General features: G+C 44.7%; 1 protein-coding gene across 8 annotated transcripts in view; it reads left to right on the top strand.

The window, feature by feature from the left end:
• Window positions 1-661: 661 nt before the first annotated feature.
• The window catches only part of birc6 (baculoviral IAP repeat containing 6), a 132,715-nt gene continuing 109,019 nt past the window's right edge, over window positions 662-24,357 (top strand). For 4 of the 8 annotated variants that reach the window (XM_079363050.1, XM_079363056.1, XM_079363052.1 and 1 more), the window contains exons 1-29: window positions 663-1,146; window positions 4,235-4,416; window positions 8,307-8,444; window positions 10,196-10,389; window positions 11,022-11,133; window positions 11,441-11,523; window positions 11,608-11,833; window positions 11,956-12,125; window positions 12,841-12,899; window positions 13,031-14,713; window positions 15,397-15,546; window positions 15,668-15,893; window positions 16,212-16,372; window positions 16,569-16,700; window positions 17,298-17,429; window positions 17,567-17,733; window positions 18,394-18,527; window positions 18,690-18,851; window positions 18,937-19,068; window positions 19,802-19,899; window positions 19,998-20,145; window positions 20,355-20,488; window positions 20,759-20,905; window positions 20,997-21,184; window positions 21,898-22,206; window positions 22,426-22,525; window positions 22,775-22,989; window positions 23,116-23,324; window positions 23,996-24,348. In XM_079363050.1, the coding sequence (XP_079219176.1) occupies window positions 936-1,146; window positions 4,235-4,416; window positions 8,307-8,444; window positions 10,196-10,389; window positions 11,022-11,133; window positions 11,441-11,523; window positions 11,608-11,833; window positions 11,956-12,125; window positions 12,841-12,899; window positions 13,031-14,713; window positions 15,397-15,546; window positions 15,668-15,893; window positions 16,212-16,372; window positions 16,569-16,700; window positions 17,298-17,429; window positions 17,567-17,733; window positions 18,394-18,527; window positions 18,690-18,851; window positions 18,937-19,068; window positions 19,802-19,899; window positions 19,998-20,145; window positions 20,355-20,488; window positions 20,759-20,905; window positions 20,997-21,184; window positions 21,898-22,206; window positions 22,426-22,525; window positions 22,775-22,989; window positions 23,116-23,324; window positions 23,996-24,348 (6,355 nt within the window). In that variant the 5' untranslated portion in view covers window positions 663-935. Of the gene's footprint in view, window positions 1,147-4,234; window positions 4,417-8,306; window positions 8,445-10,195; window positions 10,390-11,021; window positions 11,134-11,440; window positions 11,524-11,607; window positions 11,834-11,955; window positions 12,126-12,840; window positions 12,900-13,030; window positions 14,714-15,396; window positions 15,547-15,667; window positions 15,894-16,211; window positions 16,373-16,568; window positions 16,701-17,297; window positions 17,430-17,566; window positions 17,734-18,393; window positions 18,528-18,689; window positions 18,852-18,936; window positions 19,069-19,801; window positions 19,900-19,997; window positions 20,146-20,354; window positions 20,489-20,758; window positions 20,906-20,996; window positions 21,185-21,897; window positions 22,207-22,425; window positions 22,526-22,774; window positions 22,990-23,115; window positions 23,325-23,995; window positions 24,349-24,357 lie in introns of all 8 variants that reach the window. The other 4 variants (XM_079363055.1, XM_079363053.1, XM_079363054.1 and 1 more) reach the window with 2 other exon arrangements.

Here is a 24,357-nt window from a genome sequence, read left to right as displayed (position 1 = left end):
GTTCCCAACGCCTTGATATGGTTCAGACAGTGGTATAGTGCAGAGTATACTAAATATACCCACTTATTTTTTACTCTGCATAAGGTATACCAAACCACTAAATCGCTTCTGATTTACACCATCGATTGATTGACAGATTGAAGTAGTTTGCTGCAATTTTTTTCCTCCGGTGGTGACCTTCCTACTCTTCTCCACTTGACTAGTACACAACCTACAACCTTCATGTGTAAGAGTGGTGTTACATGTCACAGTTTATGACAGAGGACGTTTATCCTCTGCTGCAGGCATCACTCCACCCCTGGATTTAGACAGTTGAATGAAAAAAACAACACTTCAAGTCTTTAAACATAAGTTATTTCAACGTTTAAGTCTAATATGCATCGTGTAAACCATTCTGTTACTGCGTGGTGTTCAAATACATTGCATGAATACCTAACTTCCTCGATATGTGAGAAATTCAGTAACATTGTGTATTTTATTCAGCAATTCATGCGTGAAACGGGAGTCTACATTTCAGATTGGGATCATGTTTTTTCTTTTTCAAATCCGCATGAATGAAAAACTCAAGAGAGTGCTGTTGCAGAATGAGTTTGTTGTTTTTTGTTGCACGGCACTTATTTTGGTGTTCCTGTCATTTTGTCCATCCATAGCTCTCGTTCAACGTCGGAGTTATCGCGGGATTTGACGCAGAGCTACGCTATCGCCGTGCACCCAACGTCCAACTGACAGAAAGCGGAGCCTGGAGTTCCTCAGCGCTGATGGTGAATAGCCACTGTTGCGGTGACGGGCGGAGGAGAAGAAGCCGCAGCAGAAGGAGTCAGCAGTGGCAGGGAGAGATAGTTCGGAGTTAGTCTTAATAGATTTAGCAGTATTACGTGTATCGTCTGATCTTTGGAAACCTCAGAAGGTGAAGGGAAGGGAGAAAATAAGGAAAGATGGCGGCCGCGGCCTCGCCGGCCTCCGGCTCGTCCACCTCCTCAGACTGGATTGTACTGAGAGACGGTTGCCTGCGCTGTGACGAGGAGGGCCTGCGAAGCCTTTCCTATCACCCGGCCCTCAACGCTATCTTGGCCGTCACCAGCCGCGGCAGCATCAAAGTAATTGACGGGACTTCGGGGTCAATTCTCCAGGCGTCGGCGCTGCACGGTAAGCGCACGAGCACTCCCAAACGAGCACTGACACCGACACTTTCAGTTTGGACAAACCAGCCACTGATTGTCAACAGACACCAAACACGACACAAGATTGAGCAGTAACCTCAGCCTGCTAACGCTAGCAGTCCCGACCTGTTATCTTTAGGGCCTGGTTACATTATCTGGCTACATGCTTCCCCCTTTTTTTAAAAATAAATAAATACACGATCTTTGGATCAGGATCTTTTACGGTGAGATGTTAACTCACACAAAGGCTTCTTTTAGACACAAATCGTTGCCACTGTTTCCACACCGTTCGCAGCATGACATATCAACCATGCGAGCTAGTCAACTTAGCACATCGCTAGTTAGCCGGCTAACCTTCCCTGTCAGTTTCTGTCACTCGAGTGGTCAGTCACGATGTGTCGGTAGATGGGGAACTCATATTTGACAACACGGAGGAGCAAATCCATTCTGATCAAGGAACTTAAAGGACTAATGTGTGCATTTAATTGCTTACTCTACAGCAAGTAAGTTAGCTTGTGGTTCTTTAGCTGCTTAACTTTACAGCCTAATAGTGCGCACTGTCAGTCACCGAGGGACATCACTGTAATGCTGAAAGTAAACTGAACTGATGCTGTTTAGTTGGTGGATTGGTTGTATAGAAGGGTGTGTGGGGGTAAAATGGCTAAATCACTGTAATAACAACTTTAAGTTTTAGTTCTTGTCTTAATTGGTGTTGCATTTCAGCACACAGTGTCCTGTTCCAATGTGCTGACAGGACTGTGCAAGTTTCCGCAATATTTACAAATGAGCTTGTCTGACTGTGCTGCACACTCACACTTGGATACTACAACACCGAACACTGCTCTCTGCTATGTTTACATCCCAAACTCATGGACACAGTAGATGTGATTGTACTCTGAAGAATGGTCTACAGCTTGTCATTTGTTTACATCTCACATCATGCTAATCTACTGTAGGGTGTCAATGTGTATTGTGGAGTCATATTGTAAAGGGAAATCAACAATAGTATCCCCAGATCGGGCTCTATAGAGGTATGTTCGGGCATTTTTCTGCCTTTATTTACACAGGAGTGGATAAAGTAGGATTTTGGGAAAGAAGGGAATGACACGTGGGAAAGAAGCGACTGGTCATATTTAAACCCAGTCTGCCCCATTGGAGGACTATAGCCTCCTTACATGTGGCATGACCTAACCGCTAGGCCATCTGCACCCTGGTGATATTCATAGTTTTTTTTAACGTTGAATGCACTTGAATTTATGTTTTTGCTGCCAGTATTTAACTTTGATAACATTTCTTCACCTTAAAGGGGTGCGCAGTCGAGTCCGCTTTTGCACATCGGAGAACAACGGAGAGAACATGAAAGCTACTTTGTGACTTATTTTGAGTCATGTTAGTCAGATACAGCCGTAAAACGTAGGATTTCTTCAGAATGAAGGCTGTCAGTGGTGTGTACCTGCGTGCTTGTCCTGGTGCATGAAGTGCACGGTGCCCAGGCACACCTCTGAAGTGTGCCAGAGCCAAGCAAGCGTACCGTGTCTGAGCACAGAATGGAGCGGTCACACTGGCCAAACGAACTGGATGTTAGGGTTGAAGCGTGCTTGGGCACAGTACAGATTGCCAGTGTGACCGCACCCTTAGTTTGCTGGATGGTTACTTTAAATTCCAGTTATTATTTAGCAGAGGCTTTTGTTTTCAAGTGATCATTATGTTTATTATGTTTCTTTTGTCATGCCAGATGATGATCAGTATTTTTTTTATTATTGTAGTTTAACATTCTTAACGTGGATGGGTACATCATATCCAGATCTGTCCAGTTTGTCACATTGCTGACAGTTACAGCCCATTGTGCAGGACTCATAAAGAGACCAAACTAAAGAGAGAATTCAAAAGTCTGACATCATGTCAGGATTGGGAAAAGTGTTTCACTTTAAAATGTATTGTGAAGACTTTTCCCTGTGATAAAACAAACATTATGATCAATGCCCTCTTTGTGTTTTTACTCCTCAGTACAGCTTCTCTGCTACACTTACCATGTTCCTGCTCCAAAATCAACAGACAAGAAGAAAACTTAAAAGTCTGACTCTAAAAGGGAGAAAGTGAAACCAGCTGATCAGTTTTCCACTCAGCCAAACAACTATTAAATGCAGAGGAAATGTCATTCATTGTAATTTCAACGTAAAAAAATCATGACGCGATGAGCACTCTGTACGCGAGCTAACCAGCATCTTTTGTTTGTTTTTGTTAGTTTTGCAATTCAAGTTTTTATTTTATTTTTTTGCGTCATTAACAACAAGTCATCACAAAAGGGTGAATAGATGTTCTGAAGTATAAGAAGACGTTTAAAAGAAGGACAAAAAGAGATCCTTCTCCTACAATTAAAAAAAAACCAAACGACTCACCCAACAGTTTTTGTTTCTGTAACTCAAGTGTGTGGTTAAATTCAGCCTCACCTATCGTGTGGGCTGAGAGACATGTGACTTCATCCAGCCCTGCCTCTTGACAGTCGCTGTATAAAATAACTTCAGTGTGTACATTTGACAAACAACATAAAATATGCAAAAATTGGTTTGCATGTTGTTGTCTGATCACCTGCGAGGTGTCACACATGCCTTTGATTCAAACACTGCAGTTAAAACGCTAACGGCCGGTTGTCAATGGTTACAATCTTTTAGTAATAAAAGCAGTGTTTAAACACTTTCAGGATTTATCTCCATCCTCAAAGGCCTGAAAACCAGCAACAAGGAAAATGTCCCTCTCTTACAGTTTTTAGTTCTACTTTAGATAAAGACAGATGGAATACTCTTGACTTTCTCTTTCATGATGAATAATAATTTGGTCCAGCTTTCCAGCCTGAAGAGGAAGTGATGTTTGTCTGTTAATGGTGGCAGGTCACACTTGTTTGTCTGAAATGTTGGCCTGTATTTTGATTCTGACAGACTGACCGTGGTGTCTGAAAGAGCTGTTCCTGTGTTAATACTCACACTCTACAAGAGTATTACCTTTTAAACAGGGCTTCCAGCACCTCTCCTTCAGATCTCCTGACACCGTGTGCTGTCCTCTGTTTTTTGTCACAGCCAAACCTGGAGGCCGTGTCAGGTGTCAGTACTTTCCCGCAGTGGACAAGGTGCTTTTTGTGGACGACTATGCAGTGGGATGCAGGAAGGACCTGAACGGCATCCTGCTCCTGGACACGGCTCTGCAGCCTCCAGTGACCAAGCCGGAGGACATGGTTCAGCTGGAGCTGCCGGTCACAGAGGTAAGTCAGGACTGCACTTTTTCATTTTCCTGTTCAGAGAGGCACCAGGAAGCATCTTTGAGAGATTGTTGCTGTCACCTGAGATCTGACACCAGTTGTTGTTTAGCCTGGATAGGTAGGTGTGTGTACACTGAGCCTTTTGTTCCACAGTCACAATATTAACCCTTGGCCGGACTAACTTGCTCAGTCAGACCGTGTGAAATCCTTCCATGACAGTCACTGAGCAGGTGCCAATCCTTTGTTTAACTTTTCCCTTGTCATTTTAATCACACCAGCTTTTTCTAACAGCTCTAAACTGATGACTGGAGGAGTAATATTAAGATGATAAAATTAATGAACTCAACTCTAGTAATCAGAGACAACCAGAGATGCACTAATGCAGACACTCAGAAAGAGAAAAGTTCAGAGGACAATCGATCATGTGATAATCATCTGTCATTAACATGTGAGCAGTAAAGAGCAGAGGAGCCTGTGCTGGGAAATGCTCTCCTGGTGTGAATGGCCAGTCCACTGCTCGCAAAGAAGTGAAGTACAACTCCTTAAACTGAAGTTGATGTGAGCTTTCAGTCTTTTGGAAGTGTTGGGTCAATAAAAGCAGTGTACGGTGAGACGCTTCTTTAACTTCAGAGTCTGGCTTGCAGAGAGTTCACGAGCCAAACACCAGAAACGCAACCTCGTCCCGTCAAACTTAACCATCAACTTATTCCCTGAAAATAAAGTCGGTCATTTTGAAAGGAGACAGATGTACCTGAACATTTTTCAAACTGCTCTTTGCATTTTGTGAGCTCTCTTGAATATTGGCATATAATTACTGAAAAATAAAACACATTGATGTGGTAAAATTACTGATTTAATATCTTTGTCGTTTTAAACATCCATCCAAATGATGTGAATTCTAGTGATGAGCTCAATTCGTGAACCCGTTAATGAAACCAGTGTTAGTCTGGTGACTTCTCTCCTTTTTATGGAACCGCCCACCTCGTGTGCAGGAAGGGCTTCATGCTGCTGCACGCTCCGGACAAGTTGCCAGATCCAGTTTTCACCTACGGGTTTGAACCAGCTGGATTTCAAATTTGAAAGGAACGAGAGGAGGAGCTTGTGGATCAACGCTCGTAGCCCCTCCTCAGTCCCTCGAGGCGGAGACAGAATGGACTTCTCTCCACGCTACCATAACATACAGTGTTAACTGGAACACATTATGAAAGCTAACATCAGTGCAGATGACGACTGACTTAAAGTTCAGCTGATGGGGATCCTGGTACTAAGGCGGGGTCAGAGGACTTGAGTCCTAGACGGGGACTCGTCACTTGACTTGAAACGTGTACTCCAACTTATTTCTAATGAAATAAAGAGAGAAGTACTGTTTCTATTTAAGATGGAGAATATTTCTGATTCAGTTCAGTCTTGATCAGCCACAGTTGGTTTGTCCTCACGATGAACAGATTGCAGTCATATCACTGTGTAAAAGGTAAAGTTGGGGTTTATAACAGGTGGGTTGCAGGAATCTTTGAGTCCATTGGACATCTGCAGTGATCAGTGTGAGGAGCGAGCTTCGTATTTAAGGGACACTCAGTCCTGTAACTTCATTCATAAGAAAAATCTCCCGACATGATCGCAGAGAATGAAATATTAACCAAAGACATTGGATTTCTACCCATCATCAAACTGGTCCCTCACAGTCAGCGGAGGTTTGAACAGTTTGGGGTGAACTGTGGTCAAAACGTTTCTCCCCAAAACAAAGAAGACAAAAAAGACTATCTGGTAACCTAGTGCAATGTAAAGTCAGTGTGTGGTTAGAAGAACAACGCTGCCACACACGCTTTCTTTTTGATTGAGATAATTGACAGTTTCAGTCGAGAAAAGGTGTGTGTGTACCAGATGTGCACGTCTTGTCTAAAAGCAAAACACTGCTAAGTCAGGGTCAGTGAGAGGAGACTTATTAGTCATCCTGTCTGGAGTTAATTATTGAATTCAGTGGCTTTGTTGTTTTTGTTGCCATTAATCACTTTGCACAGTTTGCTTTCCTTCCACTTGACCTGACTCTATTAAGCCCAGTGTCTTTTAGCACAGCAGCTGAATGTGAGTCCCCACCCTCACTGTACTTCATTGGATGTTTGTATTTCTTCATGTCCTGACAATGTTGATTAGCCACACTGTTTGCTTTTCTACTACTTTTACTCGAAGACAAGAAATGAAATCTGTTGCTTAAAAAGAATCAAATCTTCAGGGATTGGGTCAGATGTCAGGATGTATCAGAATGACCAATGAGCAGCTTCAATTACTGAACACGCATCAAGCTTTTTCACTCCCTGCACATATCAGTGAAACCTCTTCATTTGTAAGCAGGTTTTCCCAACCTTGTTTGGGGTTACATTGAATTCAAATGGGGTTGTCAACAATAATCTACACAACAAACTGTTCCATGATTTTAATAAATTACTTTGAGCAACAAGCTGTACTGTCTATAAGTTTGTCTTCAGAGTTTTGTAGAGTCAAAAGTCCAAAAATGTTGTGAAGCACATTCAAAACGTCAATGTATGTTTTTCGTCTTGCAGCCAGTTTGAATAATGTGCACTATGTGATGAAAGCTTTAAAGGTTCCATATTCTTCTTATTCTGGTTTTAGATGCTCTTTTGTGTGTTTTCCAGGTGTCTTTTGCATGTTTAGGCACATCTATATGCAAACATTCAAAGTCCGTGGAAACTCAGCTTCTCCTACCTCCTCCTGTTAGCAGCAGCTGCATGAAGCGCTCGGTCCCTCGCCCCCCTCCTCGTTGAAAATTTAAAGGGTGACATTACACTGCGATGATGTCACTGATCGAAGCCCATTGGCTCGTTGTAGCAAGCGCAAGCTCATGCTGCCCAGCTCAGGCTAACAGTCTGCATTCCCAATGTGGTAAAAGGGGCAAAGCATTTTTGAGAACCGTGCTGAACGACTGACCAATTACAAAAGAGCAGATCAGCCAACCAATCAGATCAGACTTGGCAAACGTGTGGACCCGTAGCGTTGGGGATTCTTAGTGTTAGAAACACAGGCAGATGAGAAACACTGCACATAAAGGACTTAATATGGGCCCTTTAAGATAGCAGAGGGTTTTAGTTAGTTTCAATGTTAATCGAGCCGTCACACTTCTGTTGGATAGAAATCTCAAAGAATCACAAAACATCCTGTTAAATGCAAACGTAGCTTTGTTAACAGAAAAGGCAGGTGGATGGGCGGGGCTGACCTTCTGGCAGTTATTGTCTTGAGTTTGTGGTTACATAGTCACATGCAAATCCACTCATACGATTGCTGTTGTGAAACATCCAAGCTGTACTGAAACACACATTGACCTATTAGTGACTTTCATATTTCATAAAGTAAACAAACCCAACTGAACGTTAAACCAAAACCTTTTCCGTTATTTCCTTAAACATTTAAAAAACATAACTGACTTAATGTTTTAATTGAAAGCTGCGCAGGAACAGCTTATTAAACCTTGTTACATTTCTGAAATTAAATATCAGAACTTAAATTTGGGACAATAACTAGTTTAGTCGGGAACATTCAGGAAAAAGTGAGTTTGGAGTCCGGGGTCAAATATTGATAATTTGTGTGTCACATCCGAGTATTACATACATGAATGCAATCGGGTTGACCGATACGGTTTTTCTTTCAGTGCTGATATAAACACAGATTCTGAGTAGGTTTTGAGACAGACAATATGCATTTACAGTATAATTGAAAATCTTTCCATCAAAGTTCAGATTTTTTGAATTGTTCAAACTCCAACATGAGCCTTCGTTTGAATGCTTTCCCGGGGATTCTCCTCCTGCTCCAGGATGCTCTCGTCTTACCAACATCTGCCTCTGGAAGTTGTAAATAGATCTAACGTGTGTGTGTGTTTCCAGGCCCAGCAGATGTTGTCAGCCTGTCAGGAAAAGATCGATGTGTCCAACACAGAGGGCTATGAACTCTTCATCAACCAGCTCAAAGAAGGCCTGAAGAATACCTCACACGAGACGGCGGCCAATCACAAAGTGGCAAAGGTTAGTCATACGTCCTTGTTTTCAGACTCTGATTAATAAAGGCCTGCCGTTTGTGCTCGGAGCGACTGTGACGGTGACGTGAAGGGTCTTTTTTTAATTTGACCGTTTGCTGCAGAGTCATTACTTACGTTTCAGCTTGTGGGATGTCATGAGTGAGGATAACGTGAGAGGAGCCAGTCATGAAAAAAAAAAGAGAGAGACTGCGCCGCAGCTCCAGGGGCTTTCACAGAACATCAGAGTTATATGTATTTTAGTGTTAGTGCTCTCCTTCAGTTCTGCTGCTTCTGTCGAAGGAAAACCAGAGCAGTGCTCATTGTATGGTGTTACGCTGAAAAAATATGTTAGACCTAAAGCTTCTCAGGAAAGCTAAAGGGCCAAAAAGATGAAGGCTGACCACCAGACATAATCTCTTTTGTAATGCTAATGTTTCATTATTTTTGACTCTTTTGTCATTTCCAGGCTGTTTGACGTGACGTTTGTTCAGGGTCACGTTGAAGTCTGCTGTTTTGATTGTGTTTACCACAAATCACTCCTTCCTCAGTTGGAATGTTTTATAAAGAGCTAAAGCTGCTCTACTTTTTTCTTTGCTAATGAAAAAATCATTTATCGATGAAATAACAGGGAACCAAGTGTATTCTCAAAACCATTTACCTTTCAGTTGTAGTATTTCTAGGTTCTAAGTTAACGATGAAAAGTTCATGTGAGGGAGTCCGGCGGTGGTTCATTTGACTTTAGCGGATGAGTTTGACCAATCTAGGAACCAGGGGAAACTGTTTTGGTGAAAACTTTAATGTGTAGTGAGGCGTGCATTTAAACGCTTGTTTCCACAGAAATAACGCCACAAAATATGATGTGTTAAAAGTAAGCGTTATCGCCCTGACTTCATGGTGGATTCTAAACTTCTAAACTGCAATATGTTGCGCCTTCACATTGGCTTAATGTTTAAAGACCGGAGGTTATCACTTAGCAGTAAGCTAACGGCGAGGCTTAGCCGAAACATTTACATGCAGACCGCACAAACAGCAGTCACTGGCTGGCTTTTACACCCAGTCTTCCTTCTGTGAGTCATTTCATTTTTGCGTAGCCAAGTAACTGTCAGTAGTTTTCCCTTTAAGTGATCTCTTTACAATCAGAAGACGTACGTCTTCATTCTGTGAGGAGGGACGAGTCCTCTGGCTTGCATTGCTATCCAGCACTGTAACCTCTGCAACAAATCTCCTTCAGTACCAGCCTGCTTTCCCAAACTGCCAGCCACCTTGTCTGCCAGAATCACTAAAGACTTGAGAGCAGTCCTTAGGTTTCGTTAGATATTCAAAACGACCTGGCTGACCTTTCTATGAGCAAGTTCTAGATGTTTTGTTCTTGTCACAAAAGCTATAGATCTTTCCTCTGGAAAGTTTCTAAATCTATCCCGAAACCATTACCTGTTCCACTCTTTCGTATGCATAGCTTTGCAGCGTGTAACCCTCATAAATGTTGATTGTATGAACTGTATCGTATGTCAAATGAGCTAACATGTTTAACTAAAACCATGCTGATGTGTCCTACTTCCTGTCCCAGCAGTAGTTCGTCATGTGGGCAGATTCTGCTGGTTTTCAGGTTCATAGCTGATGTTGTGCCAGTAACAGTGTCTGACTTTGTCACTTTATCCACTTTCTCAGATTTCACATGAACTGTTTGAAATGACGTACTCTCTCTTTCCGGTTCTCTTTTTGCTTTCTCTCTTTGACCCTTTGTTTTCTTTCTTTCAGTGGGCGACGGTAACCTTCCATCTTCCCCACCAAGTGTTGAAGCTGGTGGCCAGCGCCATTGTCAATGAGCTGAAGAAGATCAACCAGAACGTAGCTGCCTTGTCTGTGGCCTCATCCATCATGGACAGGCTCTCCTACCTCTTGTCGAGCGCCCGGCCTGAGCTTGGGGTGGGCCCTGGCCGCTCTGTAGATAGGTGAGCAGGAACGGTATCTTGATCATCCTCAGGAGGCCGTACAGAGCTAACACACGTGAATGCAAATTATTTCTTTGTGTTGTTAGCGTCAGCCGTCAGTATTACAATCAATCTGTATTGGTATAGCGGCAGTTCATAACAAATGTCATATCAGGACCCTTAAAGAGCAGGTAAAAGATCTTTGTTATATTATTTACAATCCGTTATAAGCTCAGCACTGAGCAACATTTAGCGAAGAAAAGTATCCTTTTAAGAGGCAGAAATCTTGAGCACCCTCCACAGCTAGCTGCAGTCTGGAAGCATCGGGATGAAGAACAAAGAGAGGGGGAAACGTCTCTGAGACTAAAATCTAAAAGAGCCTTAAGGAGTCAGATGACGGCTGGTCATGTATCCTTTATAAAGTCAGTAACATTGCTCTGTCCCAAACATTGTCATGTTTTGATTTAGCATGAGGGGGTGCTGTTTACAGACTGTTCCACTATCATAAAAAAAAAAAAGTCAAGCAGGAAAGGAGGGAAATACTGCAGAAGCATTTCAGTATCTGTGAGGATTATGGTTTTAGAAAGGTTAAAGTTTAATGTAACAAAACAAACCTTTAGTGAGCATGCTTCTAAATGTGGATTTCTCTGCAGATCTTTAATGTACAGTGAGGCCAACAGGAGGGAGACATTCACATCGTGGCCACATGCCGGGTACAGGTGGGCTCAGCCTGATCCCATGGCTCAAGCAGGCTTTTACCATCAGGTAGGTTCTGTTTACTCTCATGAACGTTTTCACGAGGTCAAAGGTTGATTTACCTGCTGCGTGGTAGAGCAAACAAATGTGCTTTTTATTGAAATAGGAATAACCCCTTGAGATGTGTCATCCCGTTTTTGAGGGGAACCTAGAATCCAAAAATGTGCAGTATATAGACGAGATATTTAACAGCGCAAGACGAGAAACAAAAACAAAGCGTTTTTTGGTTTTCTCCAGGATTCTTAAGGTCAAACCTGGCCTAGAGATCGAAGGTGTGGCGATGTTTGCTTCACAGATCATGTGTCTCTTTTCACAGCCCGCCTCCACCGGAGACGACAGAGCCATGTGTTTCACCTGCAGCGTGTGCCTGGTCTGTTGGGAACCTACAGATGAACCGTGGTGAGTTCAGATCACTTTCTATTCAAGTGTGTCACCAGAGTGTCCTCTCACTGATACCAAACCTTTCTCCATCACCTCCTCCAGGTCCGAACACGAGCGACATTCTCCCAACTGTCCATTTGTGAAGGGAGAGCACACGCAGAATGTGCCCCTCTCAGTGACACTGGCAACCAGTCCCGCCCAGTTCCCCAACAGCCCCGACAGTTCAGACAAGATTGCCTGCTATGGTTTCGGCAGCTGCCCGCAGTTCCTCGCTGCTGCCACAAAGAGGGGCAAGATCTGCATATGGGATGTCTCCAAAATGATGAAGGTCAAAGAACCACAATTTGAATGCATGAGACAGTATTTTCTCTTGTGTTTCTATCAAAAAAAAAAAAAGTTAATTTAAGCGTTTCTCACACATTCAACGCTCTGTCACTGTGTACCCAACAGGTGCATTTAAAGTTTGACATCAATCCGTACGACCCGGCCATCCTGAGGCAGCTGATCCTGTGCGGGGGTGTGCAGAGCCAGCAGGCGCTGACAGAGTCTCGGAGACCAACTCTAGCTTGGCTTGAGGAGACATCTTCCTGCTCGGACCTGCCCAAGTTGGAGGGAGACAGGTAAAAACAAACCCAATGAAGCGCACTCAAGCATTTACATAGAGTAAATACATGTAAAGGGAAATGTACAGGGAACAGGTCATTATTGCAGAAACCAGCAGGGGGCGGAGTAAGAGCACTCCCTCTGCCCAGAAAACCGCTAGGTGGACACAGGGGAAGAGATTTTCTCTTCCTCTGCTCATACATAAATCCATAAATACGTCATGCTCAGGTAACCTGCAGCTGGAACTGAAACACTATTAGAGATGAACTGAGAACCAAGCAATGTTTTGCCGCCATCTCTGAATGAAATTGTTTGGCCTGTTTGTGCACGTGATGACATGATACCTGATAAATTCAGTGTGTATTTTCCCTACATATTAGGCCTGCATGGAAAATTGTATGTATGAATTCTTGGATAACGAAATGAAGAAAAGACGGAGTTAAATCCAAAATTTCCATTTAATGTTGTTGCTTTTATTGCTGATAATCTGTCTCGCTTAAAGAAACCTGTTCTCTGAAACGGTGAATAACTCTTCTATCACATCATGACACCACGTGGTGTCAACGCCACAAAAACACAAACACTCTAGATGAGTGGAAAGAGTGGGTGGTCACACACTGTGACACAGACACTCCGTCCCTGTTACTCCTCAGGCCTCGTGTGTGTCGTTGTGTGAGTCACAGCTCAGTGTATGATGGTAGTCACAGTTTTTATCCTCTTCTTTCCCTCCAGTGATGACCAGTTGGAGGATTCCGACAGTGAAGAGCATTCCCGATCAGAGTCAGTAACAGGTAGGACCACCATATGCAGGTTATGGAGACAATATCTTCTTCTCTGTGTGAGCTTCTCAGCTCATTAAGATAGCGTTATTCATCATTGGACAGAAACACAACTCAGACCTTTTCTTTTGCTTGTGTTCCAGGCCAGCAGTCCCAGTGGGAGAGCATGGATGTGAACCTCGGGGTGACGGCATTAAGTGTTCTTCAACAGCCAGAGAAGCTCCAGTGGGAGGTGGTGGCCAGCGTGCTGGAGGACACAGTCAAGGACCTGGAGGAGCTGGGGGCCAACCCCCCAATGAACCAAGCAAAGTCTCACAGCCAGGCAAAAGCAAAGGACAAGGTCACTGACCACCACAACATTCCCTTCCCCTGCTTACTGGCCGGAGGCCTGCTGAGCTACCGCTCACCTTCCAGCACCCCCATGGCTGGACCCCATCCCGCAGCCCCTGCTACAGCACGCAGGACTGCAGATGGTCCCCTCAGAACTCAGGGCCCTGAGCCCTTTCATCCCGGTCCTCTGCATGACCAAGGTCCCATGGAGATAGAAACCTGTAACTCCCAGACTGCAGCCCCGGAGCAGGCCTTCTCTAACCTAACAGGGTCCCATCCTCCAAGCCCCTCTTCTCTGCCAGCAGTGCGCAGGACTATACCTGTCCTTCTGTTGTACAGTATAAGAGAGGTGGATGACAAGTCCTCTGGACAAGTGTTTGCTCAAATGAATAACCTCATGAGCAAGGGGCTGCACGAGGAGGGCTTTACTGTACCACAGATTATAGAGATGGAGTTTGACACGCATGAGCAGCTTCTACTTCAGGATCCTCCAATCACTTATATTCAGCAGTTTGCTGACGCAGCAACTAATCTCGCGGGGTTAGATGGACATGTGGACAAATGGAGCACGCTGGCTGCTTCTACTGTCTCTTCCCCGCCTCGTCCCGGAGCGCTCGTGCAGTGCTTGAGGCTGCCAAAACAGCTCGAAGAGGAGAACCTTTACGTGGATTCCATCACGCCGTGCTCGGATGGCGTGCACCTTCTCGTCGGCCTGCAGCCCTGCGGCGCTGAATCTCTCAGCGCCACAAACCAAGTGGAAGCTCTCAACAATCTCAACCGCCTGCACTCTGCCCTGTGTAGCCAGAGAAAAGGAGACCCCCTCCATCCAGTGGCAAATGGAGTGGAAGGCCACCACCCAGGGGGATCACCACCGCAGACGCCCCTCATCCTGCCCCCAGGAGACCAGCAGCAGCAGCAGCAGCAGCAGCAGCAGCAGCAGCAGCAGCAGAGGTCCCCAAGTGGGGGGAGCGGAGGCTTTCTTGCGCTCTACAAGCTCAACTACTCAACTCGTATCGTCACCTTGGATGAAGAACCAATCAAAGTGCTGCAGATCTGGGATCCCTCTGATGCAATTACTTCCCTTATTTTGCTTCCTCCAGATGTGCTTGATAGCAGGGAGGATGATGGCGAGGAGGTTTCTGAGGAGACTCTTCCCCCTGTGTCAAAGAACAGCTCCTCTGTGTTTGGAATAGGCCCAGCAGGCTCTGCTGGAAGCGGGACTGTGTGTGATGCAGCCACAAGCAGCAGTGGTGCTGCTGCCACCAGTCCCTCCACCTCCGCCTCAGGACACAAAGAGAGCAAACGATTAGAGGTCACTGGTCTGGGACACCTGGTTGTGACCACAAGGGCTGGGTTTATTATGATACTGGACCTGTCCACGTTGGAGGTCATGGCCAAAGTGGAGCCGCCTAAAAAGGAGGGCTCAGATGAGATGGACCCCTTTGTCTCAGTGACATATTGCTCTGGGACTGACCGCCTTTGTGCCTGTACCAAAGGTGAGTTTATCTGTGACAAAGCCAGTGTTGCAGGGACTGTAACAGGTTTTCAGTTTACGTCGATGCCCTCAGCTCATGTTCAGCTGCGCCTGGTCTGCTGCGTTCAAAATATGTACCAAGTCATTTTTTTAATGATGTATCTGTAAAGCTGTGCAGAGAAGATGAGCCGTGCAAGAAGCCAGGCTACGTTACACACATGATATTTTCGTGTTGTGTGTTGTGTTGACAATAAGAAATATGTAGAGTATACCTCCAGTGTTCTTATTTCAAAGTATCAAGACATGAATTTAGCTGGTGTAGATCTAATGAGTTTCTCAATTTGTGTTTACCACAGATGGTAAACACAAATTTCTGAAAGACGTTTACTGACTGTGTATATATGTATAGCCTGTCCACCAGTAGAGTTTACTAAATGTGTATTTACATATAAGACTGTTTCAGTCCCATGTGCCATCACTTGATTCTTTAAAGCATTATAAAAAGACTTGTGTGACTTCTAAGAGGGACTTTAAATATTTAAGCCTGCTGTGAAACAAGCTTTCCTCATAATGCATATTGCACCCACACATTGTGGTTCAGTTATTGCAGGTGCTTGAAAATATGTCTTACATACACTTAGGTAAGTTAGGATAATATGATGATGAATTTGTAGGTCTTGACTTTGTTTCTCCTCTCCCCTAAAGGTGGAGAGCTTCATTTCCTTCAAATTGGAGGAGTTTGTGACGATATAGATGACGGAGACATGTTTATTGATGGCCCCCTTTCTAAAGGGGCTGAACTGCTGCTCGAGGGGGCCAAGCCCTCCTCCAACCCGTCGAGTCCTGGGATCACAGGTAGAGCTTGGTCTTTAAACGTCTTCCACAATGAGGACGTTTTTATTCCAGCGTTCCGTTTCCTTGGCCTCTGTGCACGGCTCACTGTCTGATGTCCTCCGCGTTGTCCTGCTTTGTTTAGGAGTGGACCTCCTGGTGGATCAGCCGCTGACCACAGAGAGCTTGATGTCGCTGGTGGAGCTGACACGCTTCGAGACACTGACCCCTCGCTTCTCGGCCACTGTGCCGCCGTGCTGGGTGGAGGTACAGCAGGAGCAGCAGCAGCGACGGCACCCACAGCACCTTCACCAGCAGCACCACGGAGACGCAGCCCAGCACACCCGCACGTGGAAGCTTCAGAGCGATAGGTAGCTTTCTTTCTTTGTAACTCTTTGTATTTTCAGGGCAACAAATAGCAGGTTGTACACAGGAACCGGGTCTTTAAATATCAGATGTTCTATCTGTGCTACTATAGACCTCAGGAAAGTGCTTCTTCATATTCTTTTGTCTAAAGGCGGGCATACACTGTGTGATGTTTTCGACCGTTTTGAAAGTCTCGAAACCAAACTCTTGAGATGTTAGCAGAGCAGCAGTTGCATGTCAAGGCTCCTCCTTTAATGACTCGTGCACAGTAAAGTGCTGGAGTGACACGTCTAAGAAGTTGATGACTTGTGATCCTTCTGCAGCTCCAGCTGGGACGAGCATGTGTTTGAGCTGGTGCTGCCCAAGTCCTGCATGGTGGGCCACGCCGACTTCAAATTTGTCCTGAATGCCAACATCGTCAACATTCCTCAGATTCAGGTCACTCTGCTGAAGAACAAAGCCCCCGGCCTGGGCAAAGTCAGCGGTGAGGAACCTGCTTTGAGCCTTTTCATGAAAGCTTCTCATTTCAGTACTTTGTATATTTTGTATACTGGACATCATATTTGTTGAGCTTTCATGATGTTTCTCTTCATCTCTCTGATATTCCTGCAAAGGATTTGAGACTTTCTTAATATGAGCCCTGTCTCTGTCTCAGTATTTGCTTGTTATGTCTTTGACAGAGACTGCAGTGGACAGGCAGATCTCATTCCCCCTCTCCAGCGTCCTCCATGCCAACGGAGAGAGGAACGGCCAGCCTCTGCTGCATGACTTCTCAGAGGACATCCAGTTCATGGACATAGAGGACACATCAGGTAAAGAATACTCTGTAATCTCCAGATAAGTCTTAGACTCTACACTTAGTTCAGTGGAGCTGATGTTCACTTACAGCACTGATTCATTGGCTTTAGACTCATGTAAAAAAACAAAAACACAATTCTGAGAAACTGGCATTTTTGTTAAAAGGTCACATTGTGTAGATTAATTGCCGGATTTCATGCTGACCATTTGACTGTTTTTTTAAACGGTAGGGAAATACATTGTTGAAACTCACTGAGTACTTAAAGGCAGGGTTGGTCATTTTTGAAAACTTGCATGATGACAGATTTTCTTTTTCAGAGCACATGACTTATTAATTATTGTCAAGACCTATAGACCATTTCAACCAAAATCTTATAAAGTGTGTCTGGAGGAAATTACCAACCCTGCCTTTAATCTACCAAAATGCTTAAAAAATAAACCAATGCAGTTGAGCTATTATTCAAGGTTTCCATCTTCCCTTTGAAATAGTGTGATCAATAATTAAAGTTGATGTGTTAAAATTCGAACATGAGCAAAGCTTTAGAGAAGGAAGTCGCTGTGATGTCTGCTTGCTACCCTGGGTAAAATATTAAGTCTTTTGTTTGCTGTAGGCTCCATGCTGTGTCCGTTTCTCGAGGACCACAAGGAAGACATTCTGTGTGGTCCAGTGTGGCTGGCCAGTGGGCTGGACCTCTCTGGTCATGCAGGCATGCTGAGCCTCACCAGCCCCAAGCTGGTCAAAGGTAACGGGCGCATCAACCCCTTCTTCTGCCACTTGCACTCAGTAAACAGATCTGTGATTTAGATGTGACGGGGTTGTTAGTAGTAGTGTGTGTAGGGTAGTGTGTGTCTCACCTGTCCCATTCTTTCTCTGGTGCAGGCATGGCAGGAGGGAAATATCGCTCCTTCCTGGTTCACATCAAAGCAGTGAGTGACAGGAGCGTGGAGGAGAGCCCCCGGCCGGTGTTAAGAATGCCCAGTGCCAAACCTCAGGGCACCAAAGCCCACTCGCTGTCTACACTGCTGCAACGGGCCCAGGCCTCCAAGGTTCAAATCCACTCTAAATTATCGGGGTCTTGTTTTGGGGAGGTCTACCTGAAGGCAATTACCACATAGATGTAATTTCTTATTTTGAAGAGGGATGATGTATAAAAACATGAAGCAGAAACATATACATAAGGAGCAGTGATGTCACGACCTCAACCCTTTGCTCCATGTCATCTCCCTTCATTTCCTTTCTCCTTGGTTGTTCGATCTAATAAATGAAAAAGGCCCTAAAAATAACACATTTATGGTGATGTAAATAGCGATGTCATGATAATTGGCTCAAAAGACGCATGCATTGTAAACAATGTGTCTGAACTCCCTACAGTAAAGGGTGTGTTTACTAAATATGTAGACGTATGTAGCTTGCCCACTTACAGTTTCTTTCTATTTATTTAGTCTTTATAGTTTCCTCTTTGTATTTCACCGGTCAGTGTATCATTGCTGCTGGGAATGGGATTATGACTGTCATACACAAGGGGCCTTATGTCTTAAACACAAAGTAACTAGGAAAGATGTTCACTCTGTTTGACTGGTTTCTGTTTGAGAAAATACTCTTTACACCCGCCGGAGGAATGTAGTGTTAAACCGCGCAGTCACATGGATTGATTTGTATTTTGCGTCATCGTCTGCATGAGTTCATCTGTATGTGTTTGAATGTAGGACAAGGTCTCTTCAGTCAAAACGGAGAGCTCGGCGCCCTCGAAGAAAGTCGAGAACTTGCGAGGATGCGACCTGCTGCAGGAAGTTTCTGTCACGATCAGAAGATTTAAGAAGACGTCGATACCCAAAGAAAGGTCAGAACGCTGGTTTAGTGTTTTTAGCGACAGATTCATCCAAAAAAACTCTTTCCTTGGATTGTGCGTTTTTTTGTTTTGTTTTTTTTTTTGGTCATGATGATTGCTGAAGTTTGATAACAAGCCTGATTTGTCAGTTAAATATTTCGTGATGCTTTTCAGGGTCCAACGCTGTGCTATGCTGCAGTTTATGGACTTCCACGAGAAGCTGCTGGACGCGTTGTGTCGAAGGATGGAAGGCAGCGCGTCCACTGAGCATGCCCAAAGCCTCATCCTTGACATCTTGTGCTGGCTGGCCGGTGTTTTCTCCAACGGTCCCTGCAGGTATGACCACAGCATCGGCTCATTATACATCCTCATGGCTTCATGTAGCTGGCACTAATACATTGTGTTCCTTTTTCTTTTTTAGCTTGAGAGAAGGAAAAGAGGGCCTGCTTGCAAAAACCCGGACGCGACTCACGGATATTGTGCGGATGTGTTTCTTTGAGGCCGGCCGGAGCATAGCTCACAAGTGTGCTCGCTTTCTTGCACTTTGTATTAGGTAAGAACCCACGAACATAAAGCTTCTCAAAATCTGACCCTGAAAGAACTGTTGTTTAAGAGGCTCCATGTCCTGGCTTTTGTATCCTCAGCCTCACAGGTCACTTTGGTGAGAGCAGTTCTTTTTTTTTTTTTTTTTTAGAATTAAATGAACTGAAGAGCCGATCTGGGAGTTAAATGTGTTTTTTGTTTTGTTTCAAATTTCAGATAGTTTATCGAAATGTGTTCTGAAGCTTTGACGAAAGTTTTCTTGAATCTTTTCTTATCAATAAAAGAATTTGAATAAATAAACAAAAGTTAACAAGGTAAGAGACCAGCTCTCACCAGGGCGGCTGTGCTCCTTGGGACACAGAGAAGAAGACATTTACTTTGTCTTATTTGAAGTCGTTTTAGTCAGATCCAGCCATAACATTCTGACATGCATCGATAATAAAGGCTGTCAGCGGCATTTACCGTTTTCTTCTGCTCGTGCATGAACTGTTCCGTGACGAGGCTCACCTTTTCCAACTGGCAAAGGCCAAGGAAGTGTGCCATGCTTATGATTGGATCGTAGCACTCGCACTTGTCAAACGATCTGGACTTAGGCACAGTATGGGTTACCTTGTGTGAGTGCGCCCCATGTGTATCCATGGTTATGCTACAATCATTGAAAAGGCCGTTGTGAGCATTACAGGTAGATGTTTGGATTTTGTGTTTTGAAGTAACTGATGAATAATGTGCTTTACTTTTTGTAGCAATGGGAAAGGGGATCCCAGTCAACAGGGTTTTGGCATGAGTCTGCTGAAGGCTCTATTGGACAATATGCCTTACTTACCTGCAGCAGCAACGGGTGGTAAGTGACTGAAATGAACAGCATACAGTACGTGTCTGTTGCTTCTCTTTCTTGACTCCCCGGTGGTGCTCATATTTCACTTCTCTTTCTGCTCTCAGGCTCGGTGTTCTGGTACTTTGTGCTGCTGAACTATGTGAAGGAAGAGGACCTGGCAGGCTGCAGCACTGCCTGTGCCTCCCTGCTCACCGCAATCTCTCGGCAGCTGCAGGACCGCCTCACCCCACTGGAGGCACTTCTGCAGACCAGGTGTGTTCCCGGCTTTTCAAATCAAAGATAGCTTATGGATTTAGTTTTTAAAATGTTAGTTTTCAAGTAATACTCAGGAGGTATACGTAATTCCTGCTGAAGTAATACATGTTTACTCAGCTGGGCATTGCCTCACTGTAAGAGTCTTAGCTTCTTCAGTATTTCTGTTTAAGTCTCTGCTCTCCCACCTTCTGTCCACTCTCCCACAGGTACGGCCTGTACAGCTCTCCATTTGACCCCGTGCTCTTTGACCTGGAGGTCAGTGGTTCCTCCTGTAAGAATGCCTTCAACAGCAGCATCGGAGTCCAGTCAGATGAGATCGACCTCTCTGACATTCTCTCAGGTAGTAGCGGTGCGCTTGTTTAAACCAAAGCAGTTACAATGACAGTTTGATAATATGATCAATGAAATGTTAGATTATTGAGTCAAAGTAAAGTGGTGACCAAAATGTGGCAGTTTAGTGATACGTCACACTGTGTTCGACATCAGTGCTTCGTTTTTATGCATGTAGTATGTCAGTGGAAATATTTCTTTTTCTGTTTTGGGAGTCGACGGCCGAAGCTCATTTGTTTTCTTTCCTGTGTTTTTGTGACTCATGCTGTGTGCCCTGCAGGGAATGGAAAAGTGAGCAACTGTGCGGCCGCTGAGGGCAGCTTTACAGCTTTAACAGGACTCCTGGAGGTGGAGCCTTTGCACTTTACTTGTATCTCCACCAGCGATGGCACACGGGTGGAACGAGATGACGCCAGCATGTTCACTGGTAAACAGTTTTTGAAATAGCCTTTTTTTTGTTTTGAGTGTCTTTAGCCCACGAAGTTCGCTGTGCCTGAACTTCTCCTTTTTAACCCCAGTGAGTACATTTGGCGTGACGCCGACTGTGGGCGGCCTGTCAACAGGGACTGTGGGCGAAGCTTCCACGGCTCTCAGCTCTGCAGCCCAGGTGGCGCTCCAGTCGCTGTCCCACGCCATGGTATCAGCAGAGCAGCAGCTGCAGGTCTTGCAGGAGAAGCAACAGCAGCTCCTGAAGCTACAGCAGCAGGTCAAAGCCAGAGTCACACACAAATCCACACTTAGGATTTCCTTTACCTGAACAGTATAAGAGGGCAATTAGGAAGTGAAACCCAAGCTGAAAATCTGTAGACTCGCGAAATTTCCTTTGTGCTCCTCTTCCCCCTTTTTGACAGAAAGAATTCAAGAAACCCAACAAAACATTCCCAGTCCCGGCTTGGGAATGATCCTGAAACTAAATGTAACTGTCAAGAGGTCGTAGCTGCTTTGAGGTTAGGCTGTTTATTGAGACCGCTCAAGACACAGCATAGAGAACTTTAGTCTTAAGATGTCAATGTGAAAAAATTTCGTATAAACTGACAAAGAGACTCAGTAGCTCACGCAGGGAGAAAAAAAATGTACTGAGGAAAATGACTAAACTACAAGGGTTTGACAGGTCACTGGCCCAGAAAGTCCCCTTAGTATAAATATTAGAGAATCTCAACATTAAACAAACAGCCAGTAAAACAAACGATCTGGCTCAGAACCTTCATTTGACACAAACAAACAGACGTCACAGGAAGCCCAAGTTCTTGAACTACAATTATTATAAATAATTGTATATTACCTGTCATTGATTCACAAAACTATCCTGTTCTCTTATTGCACCTCCCACCCACACACACCTTTTACCATTTCCCAGCTGTTTTTATACCAGTTTTGAGATTCTATGTTGTGCTTAGTAAAAACTCTCCATCTGAACAGAAGGCCAAGCTTGAAGCCAAACTGCATCAGACCACCTCCGCTGCGGCCGCTGCCTCAGGCGTGGGGCCCATCCACAACTCTGTGCCTTCCAACCCGTCCTCTGCTCCGGGCTTCTTCATCCACCCATCCGATGTTATCCCCCCAACCCCGAAAACCACTCCCCTCTTCATGACTCCTCCCCTCACGCCGCCCAACGAGGCAGTGTCGGCGGCCTTCAGCGCTGAGCTGGCTCACCTGTTCCCTGGCTCCATGATGGACCCGGGGCCCGTTAACCTTGCTGCACACAAGAACACACAGAAAGCCAAACCGGTTAGTGACGGAATCAATTTATTGTATGTATTTATTGAAAATGTAATTGTAGTCATGAGCTCTATATGCTGTCAGACACCACTTCAACGTGTACGCTATTGGGAGAATGACTTTCAGTAGCTAATGCAAATTGTTCTTTTTTTTCCTTCTTTTTTTTGTTTTTAAATATATTTTTTAAGTTTTTAATTGTGATTATCTCGTACTTTGTTTCTGCTTCAGAGCCCCATGGGTAGCGGTCTGGCTTTGGCCATTTCCCAGGCATCTCACTTCCTGCAGCCTCCTCCTCACCAGTCCATCATCATAGAGAGGATGCACTCTGGTATGTCCTGTAGCATTGTCCCACTTTAATCACTGAACTAGTGCTTTTTTACTTTTAAAGTTTCAATACATGTTTGAAACAGGTTTGAGGTTTAGGTTTGTTGATATTTAAATAATTAGAAATTATTACCAAATTATTTGGTAGCAAGTTGTCTGTTGGGAAATGTCTAGTTAAACAACTTCTGCTTGAAAAAGACGGTGCATCCTTTTGGCTAAGGGATCTTCCTGTTTCTGCTGTACTCTTGCCCAGGAGCCCGACGCTTCGTCACGCTAGACTTTGGCCGTCCCGTGCTCCTAACTGATGCGCTCATCCCGACGTGTGGTGACCTGGCCTCGCTGTCCATAGACATCTGGACGCTGGGGGAGGAGGTGGATGGCCGCAGGCTGGTGGTGGCCACCGACATCAGCACCCACTCCCTCATTCTTCATGACCTGCTGCCTCCACCTGTGTGCAGATTCATGAAGGTCGGTTCTTTGTCTTCGTTGTCTTTGAATAATTGCAGGGAGACCTGATGTATCAGTGTGGGGCGCTTTTGCCAGTCTACTACAGTAATTTAACCTCTGTATTAATGTCTTTCTCTTTTTTTTTAGATCACTGTCATCGGGCGCTATGGCAGCACCAATGCTCGGGCCAAAATCCCACTGGGCTTCTACTATGGCCACACCTACATCCTTCCGTGGGAGAGCGAGCTTAAGCTGATGCATGATCCTCTGAGGGGCGAGAGCGATGCAGCGAGTCAGCCAGATGTGGATCAGCACCTGAGCATGATGGTGGCGCTGCAGGAGGACATCCAGTGCAGGTAGAAAACAATCCGACATCGCTACATACAAAAACTGCACTCTCAGTTTGAGTTTATCTCACTTTGTCCTTTATGAACTTTAATCTAAAAATAAATTCAGAAAGTTTCAGAAAGTACAAAATAATTTAATTTCAAACATGCAATTTTAAAAAATAATTGGTTAATCAGGATTAACTACTGAAATGTAGTTATTAAAATGTGCTGATAGTTTGATAGCTATAAAATCAACCTAAATAAAGCTTTAAAATAGATAACAGAAAACATAATGCTTCTGTAAGTACGTTTTATTTGAGGCTATCACCACAAAGGTTCATTTTTATATTTCTGTCCCCTCTGCAGAGTAGTTGGTATAGGATGAGGTGATTAACGGCACATTGCAGAAACTATAAAACTCAACATTAGGAAGGCAGCGATTTCCTCCAGGAAACACTACCTACTCATGTATAAAGAGATGAACAGTTCCACTTTGTCCAAAGTGGGCGCTAAAGTCAAAGGAAACCAAAAGTTCCTCACAAGAGTACAAATGAAGCATGCTAAGGCCTTTTCACTGTATTCCTGAGCCAGTGTTTCTCATGTGGTAATTTGTTAGACAAACTCTTCAGGAATGTATTCCTTCATATTCACTGATGTGACTTTCAAAGCACGCATGTTCCTCGCTTCCTGTTCACCAGGTATAATCTAGCTTGCCATCGCCTGGAGACCCTCCTACAGAACATCGACCTGCCGCCTCTCAACAGCGCCAACAACGCTCAGTACTTCCTACGAAAACCGGACAAGGTGGTGGAGGAGGACCAGCGGGTTTTCTCAGCCTATCAGGACTGCATCCAACTGCAGTTGCAGCTCAACCTGGCACACCACGCCGTCCAACGGCTGCGAGTGTCACTGGGCGCCGGCCGCAAGTCACTCCCCTCAGCCGGGGCTGCAGAGACCCAGGAGCTTGTCCACAACTCCTCTACTGAGCAGTTGAGGACCATAATCCGCTACCTGCTGGACACTCTGCTGGGCCTGCTGCACTCCAACAACGGTGAGCAAG

Source organism: Symphodus melops, assembly GCF_947650265.1.
Source record: "Symphodus melops genome assembly, chromosome: 15".
Classification (NCBI taxonomy): domain Eukaryota; kingdom Metazoa; phylum Chordata; class Actinopteri; order Labriformes; family Labridae; genus Symphodus; species Symphodus melops.
The sequence above is the reverse complement of the archived record's forward strand: the minus strand, read 5'-3'. Positions and strand labels throughout refer to the sequence as shown.